This window comes from Coccidioides posadasii, chromosome 2 (genome assembly GCF_018416015.2).
Source record: "Coccidioides posadasii str. Silveira chromosome 2, complete sequence".
In the NCBI taxonomy this organism is placed as follows: Eukaryota; Fungi; Ascomycota; class Eurotiomycetes; order Onygenales; family Onygenaceae; genus Coccidioides; species Coccidioides posadasii.
This window is the reverse complement of record NC_089408.1, coordinates 2,950,371-2,962,179: the sequence shown is the minus strand read 5'-3', so window position 1 is coordinate 2,962,179 and position 11,809 is coordinate 2,950,371. Positions and strand designations below refer to the sequence as shown.

The following is an 11,809-nucleotide window of genomic DNA, read 5'->3' as shown; positions in this document are numbered from 1 at the left end:
ACAGCAGGACGCACAGACGTGATTGGCCGACGCCAGGCCAGAGTGGTCCATCCCATCAAACAAGACACAATTCCCCTTTAAACACCAGCCTGTGCCTCCTCTCCCCGTCAACCGACACCGAATATTTAGCGTGAGAAGCATTTGCTGCTGGCTTGCTGTTCTCCTGCGTGTGTATTTTTTATATCCTGCTCAATGGCATTGTCAAGGTCGCGGCCGTCATGGCTGTCGACATTCTTCACTCTCGCGACCGTACTCATGCTGTCTACCCCTTCGCACGCCATCTACTTTTACATATTTGGCCGAGAAGCCAAGTGCTTTTATGAGGAGCTACCGCAAGGAACATTAGTTGTTGGTAGGTCATTCTTTACAGTCCCCCGTCTCGGTCAAGGAGACCGGGCAGGTGCACTAGTGTCTCGTGAGCTCTCTCAGCTAACGGCCATAACTAGGTACATACAGTGCGGAATCCTACAACGACAAAACCGGCGGCTACAGCCAAGATCCCAATCTCGGTATCATGATAACGGTCGAAGAAACTTTCGACAATGACCACCGTGTTGTTTCGCAGCGGGGCGGCGACAAGGGCCGGCTTACTTTCTCCGCCGCCGACGCAGGCCTGCATAGGATCTGCTTCACTCCCGAATATGGTGGTAATAATGGATGGTTCTCCAGCGGTGGAGCGGTGAAGTTGACAATTGATATTGCAACTGGTGAATCGAGCAAGTTGGAGAGCGAGGACCGGGGAAAGATGGAGGATATGGCACAGCGAGTGAAGAATCTCAATGCCCGGTTACAAGATATCCGCCGTGAGCAAGTTTTCCAGAGAGTGAGTCGGTTCCTTTCTTTGGGAAGGGCGCTTTGCTCCCTGCCAGTGGCGAGAAAATTCACTGCATAATATATTTGGACGACCGGGCTGCATTCTAACATTTTTATTTGCGCAGGAACGAGAAGCTCAATTCCGTGATCAATCCGAAGCTACTAATTCCCGTGTCGTCCGCTGGACACTGATCCAGCTTGCTGTCCTCACTGCAACTTGTGTCTGGCAATTGTCCCATCTTCGATCATTCTTCATAAAACAAAAGCTTACATGACCTGGACGACGGCTACGATGTAATGGTTCTTTTCTCACCGGTTGTTTTCTTATATAGGCTTAATTGGGGATGATCTTTGCTGCTTGTTAAGGGAGAGCAGAAGGATAGAAAGAAATGCTTTTCCCTCCGATTTGTTCATCGTAAATGCTCTTCCTTGAGATGGAGTTCCAAGGTCTCAGTTAATGCATCTTCTCATCACTTACCCTTGATTCTACTTGCTGAGCTCACATTTGCTCACTTTAAAGCTTATCCTTAACAATCTGATGTAAAACGGAAACAAGAATTAAAGGGGGAGGGAAAGAAAAAAAGCCCAACAGTAGGCAAAAGCAAAGCATTGTCATGACCCATAAGTATTCTTCCAGCAAGCCTGGCGATCTCTCCCAAATAGGCTGTTTGATGCACGCAGAAGCAGCTCCCTAGGCAAGGCATGCAATAGAAGTTAGTGCATGGATATAGGTAGACCGCATACAGTGTAGGAAACCAACAAGTAAGATTACCTAGCTCCGTATCAACAAGACTTGTTTACTCAGAACCCAAAGGCACCCTTGTAGTGCACGCAAAAAGAAAGGAAAAATAAAAGAAAAAGAAAAAGAAAACCACAGCTTCTCTTTTGCAAATTTATGAAGGCGTGCATCCCCTTCCTATCAAGCATTGCTTAGGTGGCGAAGCAGATCACTGTTCATTAAATGCTAGGCTTCCTTCCTCGGATGCAGAAGTGCTAGGAACAGCTTTGTACTCCCCCTTAGGGCTGCTTGGAGTCTTAGGGTTTGAGCCAACCCGGCCCAAAGGGGAGCTTGCCCTTATACTCTCGAAGAAGCTGGAGAGCCTTCGTGATCGCGGTTCGGCACTAGGAATCCGGTGAGAATCCCAGTTATCTTGAAGGTCTGATCCTATCGAGAATGGCCGCTTAATTGACTCTGACGGTTCGGAAGAGAGTTCAGAAAGTAGCTCTTCAAAGTGAGGTTTACTAGAATCGAACTGACTGCCTTGGTAAATCGGTTCGTTGGTCTCGTCCAGGGTTTCGTCTAGCTTGCCGGTGAGAACGAAGTTTGCATAGTCTCTAGAGCCAAGGGTGGAGCGGCAGTGGTGCTGTCGCTCCTTCACTAATTCGGCACTAAGTTCTTCCTGGAAAAGGCTAGGTTTTCGGGGGATCCTGCCATCTCCTGTGAGGGCTTGAACTTTCGGAAGGCTAAGGTTGATGCCTTCAAAGGTGCGGCGTCGAAGAATGGCAGTTAAGCTTTGCTCATCACCACAAGGGTGTGGAGGTTCTGAGCTGCACACTTGAGGAGCACATCGACCAAAAAGCTTCTGAAGGCAGCCCTTTATTTTTTCAAAGAGCTTGCTCCAAAATCCCTTTGGGCGGGGCCTTTGCAGGTCCTTATGTGCTTGTTCCATTTTGTGCACAGCTGCTTCAATTCTAGATTGAAGCTCTGCGGCTGAGGTGCTCGATGTGACATAATCGGTGGCTGGATCAGTGGAGCTTGATTTTGATGGAACAGGGCAAAAAGCTGATTGTAGCGCCGGTTGATGGATATCACGCTTTCTCAAAGGGGTCATATTGATGGCGTTACAAAGAAGGTTGGGATGGCAAAAGAAAAGAGACCAAAAAGTCACTTGTGAGATACAAGTTTGACCAACGAGAAGACCTGACTGTTGAGGAACAAGCTTTCTTTGCAAAAGAAAGGGAAGAGTGATAGAGAAAGAGCAAACGCGAGTCTTAGGACTACCTGATGGAGATGAACTGAAGTGTTCCAAAGGAAATGAGTAGAGTGAGAATGGCCCTGGGTTGCGTGAAAGGTAAGCCTTGAGAAGAAAACAAACACAAAAAGCAAATAAAGCTGAAGGCTTCAAGAGCAGATAAGAAAGGCATCCTTAAGTATAAGGGTAAAATCTCCTGTGCCTCACGTGGACGGGAAATGCCATAGATTTCCCGAAAAGACACCCTTTATATCTCTGAGGGATTCTACATCCTTTCCCTTGATTCTTATGGCTATCGTCGGATCGTCCAGCTGGGGCCTCCTGCGGCCCGCAACGATATTTATATACCAGGGCTATTGAAGCAGGAACCTCGATGTCAGAGACTCTGCGTTGCGGGATTTCGTCGAAGGCGATTCTGGGATCGAAGCTAAAACGAAGTAGGGACTCTATCTTCGTTTGATCCTAAAGAATTCGGGGCTAGAGTACCGCGACGCTTATGCTGGGCAGCCATACCAGCTTAATCAAATCATACACCACCTCTGGGATCCTAGAACCAGGCCCCGTATTCGGAAGTTCATATCTGAGATGGAACTTCGGCCCGTTTGTGTTACCAGCGCGGCTGGAACTGAAAAGAGGGTATCAGAAAGAAATAGTTCGCTTCGCTGGATAGAGCGTGTGGTAAATCCATGATAACAGCTCGACGTGAACTTCCTGCAAAATACATGGGGGAAACGGGAGTCCCATGTACTGATGATCCGGAAAGCAAAGAACGCTTTTGCCGCGTCTGAATATTTGACCAATATTACACCATAGGTGATTGCACACGGGCCACGACAACAGATTTAGGGTCCCTTTCCACTTTATTCCATTGGATTTGTTTGCCTGAGCAGCGTGGTTGAGGTGCGAATCCGGTGAGACATCCGCCTGCTTCCAAGACCCCCGGGGGGGACAAATGATAATCCGAAGGTTTAATCGGGGCCGGATTTTCCGCTCTCCGAGTGGCTGCCCTGGGTAAAATACCGCAACAGATAAGCGGGGAGTGATGGCGGAACTCCAGGCCAAGATAATTATCTTCAGACGAACAGGATAATCTGGAATGAGTATGCTTTTAGTGGTAGACACGAGGCAACGGTGCAGACGAAATGTGCTCTTTGCATATGTAGCTCGTAATAGCATGTTATTATTCCGGGTGTCATAGCTGATAAATGTGTCTGGATCTCTGCGGGGTGGACTCGGGAACCAGCTTTGCGGAGTCTATGGCGTCCTGACGCCGAAAATGTACCCGGAGCCGATTAGATAATGCTTGCGATCTTCCGGCCGAGGTACTGAAGAGTCGGGAGGTTCTCGAACGATAATCAGCTCCATCGAGGGGCTCGTGGGCGACAACAGAACGAGTAGTTAATGTCAACCAGAGCGAATATTTTCCCGAAACTTATCTCTATATAAAGTTACCTCGAAGTTCTTCGACAAAATCCCTCAGCCATCATCCATTGCCATTTTCGCGAGTCTTGAGTCTCACTTCCGAGTAAATATTAGCCATGCCATACTCGCTCAAGGGACGAAACGTCCTCATCACTGGCGGTTCGCGGTGAGGCTTCACCCCGCAATTTACGAATGACGGTATCAAATTTAGAACTGATATTAAGTACGTTGTCTAATTAGAGGCCTGGGAGCCGCAGTAGCTGAGAGATTCGCCGCAGAGGGATCAAACGTGGCCATCAACTATGTTTCTAGCGAGGACCGGGCTACAGCGCTCGCAGCGCAGCTTGAGGAAAACCACAAGATCAACGCAATAACTCTGCAGGGAGTATGCTACCCTCTATTCTTGCATGCAGCGCTACCGCCTGTATCTACCCATATGCTAATCAGGCTGGTTGCAGGATGTCAGCTCTCGTTCAGACTGCGAGAATCTTGTGAAGCAGACAATTGAACAGCTAGGCGGGTTGGATGTCATAATATCCAATGCTGTATATGTCCCGTCCCCGGTCTCCTTTCCTGATCTGCAAAAGTCCCGCTAATGGTTGGAAATAAGGGCTGGACTAGGATCTCCAACTTTGCTGATCTTGATGCATTGACGGATGACGAGTGGGATAGGGTAAGGCAATAATGAGATTATTTAACGTGTCGAAATTTCTTGGACAGTGCTCACTGCGATTCTAGTGCTGGACAACCAACGTCAAAGCAAACCTGCACCTCTTCCGAGCTGCAAAACCGACTCTCGACGCCAATCCAGATGGCGGTGCGTTCATCATTACTTCTTCCACGGCGGTAAGCCCCCACGCAAAACGTTAAGGCCCAGGGTACCCAGGTTAACCCTTGGCCAATCAGGGCATAACCCCCGGTGGTAGTAGTATGGCGTATTCAGTGAGCAAAGCGGCAGGTGAGCATCGACACCGACACTCATCCACAAGGACGGGCTCACACTATAATAGGCTTGCATTTGATGAAAGCCCTAGCCTCCACGCAAGGGTCCAAAATTCGCGTCAATGCTTTGCTTCCTGGCCTCATTCTCACAGAATGGGTAAGAACCACAGAAACGCCCCCTCTTTTCTCCTCATAATAACTTCGGATTAGGGGCAACGGTTTCCAAAGGAGGTTGTTGGCATGTACGAGGAGAAAGTACCACTGAAACGCGTTGTAAGTGACATAGCCATGGGTCAACCCGTATCTTTCGCTCATGCAAGTAACAGCCCTCCGTCGACGATTGTGCCGATGTATTCATCACAATAGCAAAAAACACTTCCATGACAGGCCAGCAGATCCAAGTTGGTGGGTGACTCCAAGTTCTAAAAGCAAGTTCCCCGTACTGACAAAGTACGTAGATTCTGGGTTTGTGATCAGATAATCCCATACAGAGTGAGAAAGCACGCGTGACACGGAACGCAATTGAGAAGACTTGTCTTGGAGATTGATGAAATGCGGCACACCCACAGCGTTTTTCATCAGTGAAGAGGTTCATAGAATTTAGAAATTAGCGTTTCATCGGACATCCCCCTGTGAGCCAGTGGCTGAATAGCCTTAGCCTTGAGGGCAGCTGCATAAGCTCCCTTGGTTTTATCGCCTTCCACCTTAATTTGATTTATTTTAACCAATTTCCTATCGCTCGTGAGGACGTATATGGGTCGATCTTTGTCCAAAACGGAAGAATTTCCCGCTACCGCAAACGGTATTCCAGGTTCAATTCCAGACACGAACTCCAGAATGAAATCCGGCGGAACAGCCTCCATATCCGCAAATATAATCCTTTTTCGTAGGGAAGAGCCAGTAGATTTTGAAGTTCCAGATACGCTAGCATAGTTCCACAAAGAACCTAGGACTTTATGATGCCGTCGTATTCGATCCCATGTCCACGATGACCATTCCACATGGCGGTCCTCGGGACCGATTTTCGCAGCATGCCTTAGGGCCGTTTCGGGGACAACCGTAGGCTGCAACACCGGTTCTAATGGTGGAACAAACAGACGGTCACGAATCCCATTGATAAGCACCTGCGCGCCTTTGTCCGCTGCGATTTTCACAAGCCCTTGCACGTCACACGATTCGGGCTCCGGTATGTCAAACTTTGTTTGATCCAGTATTAAGCCATAGTCAAATTTGGATTCATGGAGCGTTTGCAAGGTGATACCGGTCGTTTTCTCCGCTGCCAGAAGGGTATGATGAATCGGCGCAGGACCGCGGAAACTGTGAATCCCCCCGGATTAGAACACGAGATCGATCGATTACTGGAGAGAGAGAGAGAGAGAGGGGAGAGGGGGGTGTACTCAGGTAGCAGGGAAGGATGGATATTTAATCCACCATATCTAGCGGCTCCTAGAATTCGGGGAGGGACACGAAGGCCAAACGAAACTGCCACGATCAAGTTGCATGGGCCCTGTTGGGGTTGGGGTGGCTATTGACAACGGTGTTAGGGGGATGCATGGGAATAGCAATGTCCACCGTCTCTTACTGTCCATCCAGTGAATGTATCTATTTCGTGTATGGGAAGGGAAAGGTTTTCTGCAACGGCCTTGATTGGAACTAGAATCGAAAGAATACGTAAATATTCGGGTACTCTTTCTGGCAAGACGAGATCTCCCTACTGACCCTCACGAATTCTCTTCAATCCTCGACCCACACGCTTTCCGGGACGGCAAACAACATCTATAGAAGCGATTGTCTCCGGGGATTTGCTATGCTCGGCGTGGAGTGCCTGTAGTGAGGCAATGCTAATCTCATCCGATCCGCAGAAAAGTATCCTAAGGGGTTCACAATATTTCGTAGAGGAATGACGGGAGTATCGCTGCTTTGAGAATAGATATGACCGACCTAGGGCAAAGCAGCGGGAGCTTCGAATTAAAATCATCCTGCAATTGCGCCTAGAGATTCGAATCCCTTTTGTCTCGAGCTCTCCAAGCCGCCCAGACGTTCAGCAAAGCTCCTCGAATTTAGTTACGGTTTGAGCCGGGGGAGATGTTTGCTCTGTTTGACGGTGATGCAATCGACCCAAAAATTAGCCCAACGGAAATGAGCGCCGTCTGGTTGAAAGCGGCATCTCACCATCGCGATGTCAATATACCCTTAACAGGGCAACATGCCATGCATCCAAATGAATATGCTTTAGTGGTCCCTGCCCATCCTGTCTTTCTTGCGATCTACAACCCGTCTTTGGGCACGACCGATGAGGCCCTGCACAACCAGATTGTCTACTACTATTCGAAATCAAGCCGCTCAAGGTCATCGAGGAGACAAGCAAGTAACGACGGTGCGGGCGACGAAAGAAAACAGGAAGACGAAAATGAAAGATTACGCCAGATAGGGCTGGCCCAGGGCATGGTGAGCTTTGCCAAGTGCGTCGTGAAATCGCTCGTTTGGATACCATCCAGCAAGACATAAAGTGCTGAGTCTCGTGCTAGAACATTTTCAAATGGAGATTCGGTAGATACGGTGGAAACCGAAAATTCGCGCGTTGTACTGCATGAACTTGAACCAAATTGGTGGATACTTGCGGTAAGCTGCCTGTCTAGTTTTCTAACCCACGTCTTCTAACACTGCTGGTAGCGTATCGACTTTACCCGTTTGGCCTCCGAATCTTCCACCTCTACAACGCCGTCATCAAAGCCGAATGTGCCGCCTTCTCCGTCCGTCGAATACTCGTCTCGAGAAGTATCTCCGTCATACCTATTACTGCAGCAGCTGCAAAGAGCCCACTCTATATTCTTGCTACATCATGCACCGACCCTCGACTCGCTTTACAACAACATACCGAGGGAAAGGTTTTGCAGGATTTTGGATCGGTTCTGGACAAGGTTCGTCTTGAATTGGGATGTCCTACTTCATGGAAATCCCGCCGTGGAGATCTTCAACGGCATAAAGCTTGCTGCCGGAGCTGAATTGGGTATTGGGGTGGGAGAAGAAGAATGGGGGAGTGGAGAACGAGAGGTTCTGGAAGGGTTCATCTCCAGAACGGATGGCTTGGTTGATATGGTGCTTTCGCGTTTCGGGGATCCCGAACTAGCGAATAGAAAAGAGAGTGCTGTCCAAAAAAGAACAAACAGTACCGATCGACAATCAAATGAGGCTCTCTGGCTCGGGCGTGGGACATACCCTGACTCGTCAGATGGGGTTATATTTTCGGGTATGGGCAAAATTGCTACGTCTTCCCTTGTGAGTGTATCGCAGTGGATGGAATGGATATACCAATATGGCGAAGGCGCATATGGCGTAAGAGATGACCCGAGGTCAGCCAAGCGTCGGAGGCGGAGAAGGAACCATTCATCCGCCTCCACTATACGCGATTCCGGGCCCTCCATAACTTTGCATGCCCGGTCAAAATCGGTTTCGGGAGATACACCAAATCGGAGCTTATCCCCTGGTATACCCCCTCCTCTCGTCGTCAGCCCCGGTCCCGTACCAACCAAGGACGAGCCTGTCCAGCATAGCCCTGAAGAACAAAGGTCTCCACCGGGAAAGCCAGACTCCCCTGCCTTTGGCACAGACACGTTTATGAAGCTAATCACTCTCGGTTATGGTTCGGCGTGGGGTGGCTACTCGAGAAGTCCACTCACCCATCCCCGGGTGAACATACTACGATTTGGCATGGGTGGAACTCCCGATAGGGAAATTTCCCCTTCGGACGCCAGTTCAGCAGAGCGAGGCAGGTTTTATCAGCAGCTAGACGAATCACCAGGCAGTTTTTTGATAGGATTATGCAACGACCTTGAAAACGAAGGTTCAGATTCGGATGATACTGAAGGCCCCAGCGAATTTCGTCGCAACCAAGCAGAAACAGGGAATAAAGGAACTAGAATATCTTCGCGGACATTGAATGTGAGTGTCATCGAGGGCGAGTCCAACGTGTCGAAAACGCTCCGGGTCGTAATATATCTGGTAAATAATCCCACTGCTGTCTTGATCATTACTTCCGCTAACTAGTCAACCAGTATCAACCGTTTATGTTTGTTTTCTTCTTCGACCCAGACACAGCGTGTCTTTCCTCTCCTTCGTTTTACCGAAGTGTTCACCATCAACTTGGCCCCTTACAAAAGCCTCTGTTATCCTCCACTTGTCCCTCAAAGGCAGCAGAGCGTCTCTCACACTGCAGTCTGTACCATGGCTTCAAAGAGAATGAAGCCTCCCGTCAGCATATATATGATGTGGTCTCGGACCCATCGAATCATACAGTCCGTGCGTCGCTTCCAAATATCCCCGAGCCTGGAGCTTCGACCAGTGGATCATGGACCCGACTGGACGCTTTGAATGTTCACACCCAAATCATAAATACCTTAATTGAAACTAGATATCGCTCTTCAGAGACCGAGCGCACGTGCAAAACAAGTCGTGGTTGGTGGGTGCTCTGGATGAGGCTGGGAGACAGCAGCTCCAGTCGTCCTAGCCCTTACGGCATGGGTGAGTCAGCGATAGGAGCTGGCACCTTGGAAAATGTCCAGAGACAAGCGTTTCTGATTCGCAAAGCGAGCGATCACGTTGCGCCAGGACAAAACTCGGGGAGAGGAATATTTCGGAACTTCAGTGGTGTCTCGGATGCACAAGGAAGTTGGATTGCATCGGGGAAGCTTGCAGAGGGGATCGGGCTTGATGCCAAAAGGTATATAGAGGCGCTCTTGAGTTTAAATCGATAGCCGAGCCGTTACCTTATGGTGTGCTGGTACGTAGATATCCCCCGCATGTTGGGGGCAGCCGCCGAACCATGGGTTTCACCTGACGAACGCCCAGCCGTGGGCAAGCCAGCTCATATGAGACAAGTATATGGAATGGAATATAGTTTTAAAGCGGTATTTGTGTCACTTGCTTTCCTACTCTTCCATGATTCTACCTTGTCACAGAGCGCGATTGCGGTGGTGGCTCTTCTACGTCCAAGAGCACATGCTTTCTGGTCTCATACACACACACACACACACACGCACACACACAATATCAAGCTTCGCCACTTAACAAGAATCTCAACCCTAGAGTTAAAGCTCAATTACCTTTGGAAGTAGCTATTCCATGCCTGACTTGACGTGTAGTTAATAACTACTAAGCCTTGATCCACAAAAGCCATCGGAATCGGATACAAAGGGGAGAAGTGTAGTTACGGAGTAGATCGGAGCCTGTAGGGAAGCACGCCATGTTCCTGTTTTGCCCGGTTTGAGCGAAACAACTTTGGTCGCTCAGTATCCCACATCTCTTCGATGATTCCGAAGCCGCCGGGCGCCCGGTTGAGATGCACTCAGTCTACTTACCCACGGAGAAATTCGAACCTGACGGGGACCATCCCCCTGCCCTCGCACGGACGTGTATGTCAAGATACCGTGACGCCTGTGCTATCAAGCCATGATCTACGGTTGGCTTCCCGTCCAGCTAACCCGATGTAGAAATTGGAAAACGTCCCGAGCAGCTATCTCAGCGTCTGAAAAAGCAAAACGCAGTCCCGATACGGACCCGATTGACGATTCGTGGTCCCCTTGACAGAGTGGTGGAGGAATATAGGTCGCTGACACCCACTCAATGGCTGAATATTACCACGCTCAAAGCTCTCAAGATATCAGAAACCATGCGATGTAACGATGTTGAATTGGAAAATGGTCTTAGTAGTAAGTTTGGGCAGATTTCTAAAGGGTGAAACCTTGGCTTCTTTATCAGCTAGTTAACGGGTCAAAGGTGGTAAAGTTATCCCGACTTGTCCTTTCTGCTAACCTTCCCGCTCGGAATGCTGGGATCTGAGCAACACAAAACCCCCCCTCCCCCTTCGGCCATTTGCAACGGAGACTCTTTGATTCCCGTCGCGTATTTCATATGCCGGCCGTACTTCTGCAGGACAGATGAAAATTAAAAAGAAAAGAAAAGCAAAAAAGACTGCCATTGCGAGGAGGATAGATGCCTTACGCCGCATGCCTCGTACGCCTGGAGCATTTCATCCGACTTTCTCGACAGGGCGAGTTTGATGGGCGTGATAATGGAACTCTGTTGGCCCATACAATTGGTTCCTAAGTTAACGGAGTTAAATCATGCCCTTCGCAAAGTTTCAAAACACAAGTTGAATAACTCAAATAACAGGAAATCGGTGGCTATTGCTACACATCGTTAACCGTTGAAAGTAATTTTCACATATCCGGTGCTAATTCATGCTTTCTGGCGGGTACCAACCTTGAGCCTCCCACCAATTTACATGGCGAACTGGCTTGGTTACTTCATCATCCTTGCCCAGTCTGCGAGTGCAGTAAACAGTATCAATGCATGATGCCTGTAACAGGCCAATTCGAACCCAGCTGCTCCCCGTTTTCTGTGTCCTGCGTCCTGGCTCGAAGTGAGGGCCCTGTCGCCTCCTGGCTACCACGTCCTGATAAAAAATCACAAAAGGACAGCCAGGTATAACCTAGTTTTAGAGTAACTAACTGGGTTTAACTGGGATACCCAGAACCGTCCTTGGACTCAGCCCGAATATGCACATGCCGTATCTTCAGTCACACCATATGAAATCATAGTAGCTCCTAAATGTTGTTGTCAAGGAGGAACATGGAGCAAGGTTACTCCAAAACTCTCCA

General features: G+C 49.0%; 5 protein-coding genes across 5 annotated transcripts; 3 read left to right on the top strand and 2 right to left on the bottom strand.

Annotated features, from left to right (window-relative positions):
- The first annotated feature begins 93 nt into the window (after positions 1–93).
- Positions 94–1,296, top strand: ERP1 (emp24p/erv25p- protein). The gene is made up of 3 exons (XM_003068267.2): positions 94–352; positions 447–823; positions 939–1,296. Exons 1-3 carry the CDS (start codon positions 193–195, stop codon positions 1,086–1,088), a joined length of 687 nt encoding a protein of 228 aa, XP_003068313.1. The 5' UTR covers positions 94–192; the 3' UTR covers positions 1,089–1,296.
- A 464-nt stretch (positions 1,297–1,760) lies between these two features.
- D8B26_003493 (uncharacterized protein) lies at positions 1,761–2,645 on the bottom strand (the record flags this gene model as incomplete). The annotated part of the gene is made up of 1 exon (XM_066124163.1): positions 1,761–2,645. The coding sequence occupies one exon, from the start codon at positions 2,643–2,645 to the stop codon at positions 1,761–1,763; it is 885 nt and encodes a 294-aa protein (XP_065980241.1).
- A 1,566-nt stretch (positions 2,646–4,211) lies between these two features.
- On the top strand, positions 4,212–5,902 carry D8B26_003492 (uncharacterized protein). The gene is made up of 10 exons (XM_003068268.2): positions 4,212–4,374; positions 4,449–4,593; positions 4,667–4,753; positions 4,819–4,881; positions 4,947–5,054; positions 5,115–5,166; positions 5,219–5,307; positions 5,361–5,423; positions 5,477–5,555; positions 5,609–5,902. The coding sequence occupies exons 1-10, from the start codon at positions 4,325–4,327 to the stop codon at positions 5,629–5,631; spliced, it is 759 nt and encodes a 252-aa protein (XP_003068314.1). The 5' UTR covers positions 4,212–4,324; the 3' UTR covers positions 5,632–5,902.
- On the bottom strand, positions 5,729–7,422 carry FMT1 (Methionyl-tRNA formyltransferase; the record flags this gene model as incomplete). Its single annotated transcript, XM_066124162.1, has 5 exons — positions 7,323–7,422; positions 6,870–7,244; positions 6,733–6,803; positions 6,548–6,675; positions 5,729–6,467 (listed from the first exon to the last, which is right to left on the bottom strand). The coding sequence occupies exons 2-5, from the start codon at positions 7,126–7,128 to the stop codon at positions 5,729–5,731; spliced, it is 1,197 nt and encodes a 398-aa protein (XP_065980240.1). The 5' UTR covers positions 7,129–7,244; positions 7,323–7,422.
- D8B26_003490 (uncharacterized protein) lies at positions 7,236–10,271 on the top strand (the record flags this gene model as incomplete). Its single annotated transcript, XM_003068269.2, has 4 exons — positions 7,236–7,612; positions 7,679–7,772; positions 7,824–9,152; positions 9,206–10,271. The coding sequence occupies 4 exons, from the start codon at positions 7,236–7,238 to the stop codon at positions 9,902–9,904; spliced, it is 2,499 nt and encodes an 832-aa protein (XP_003068315.2). The 3' UTR covers positions 9,905–10,271.
- Between the last annotated feature and the right edge of the window lie 1,538 nt (positions 10,272–11,809).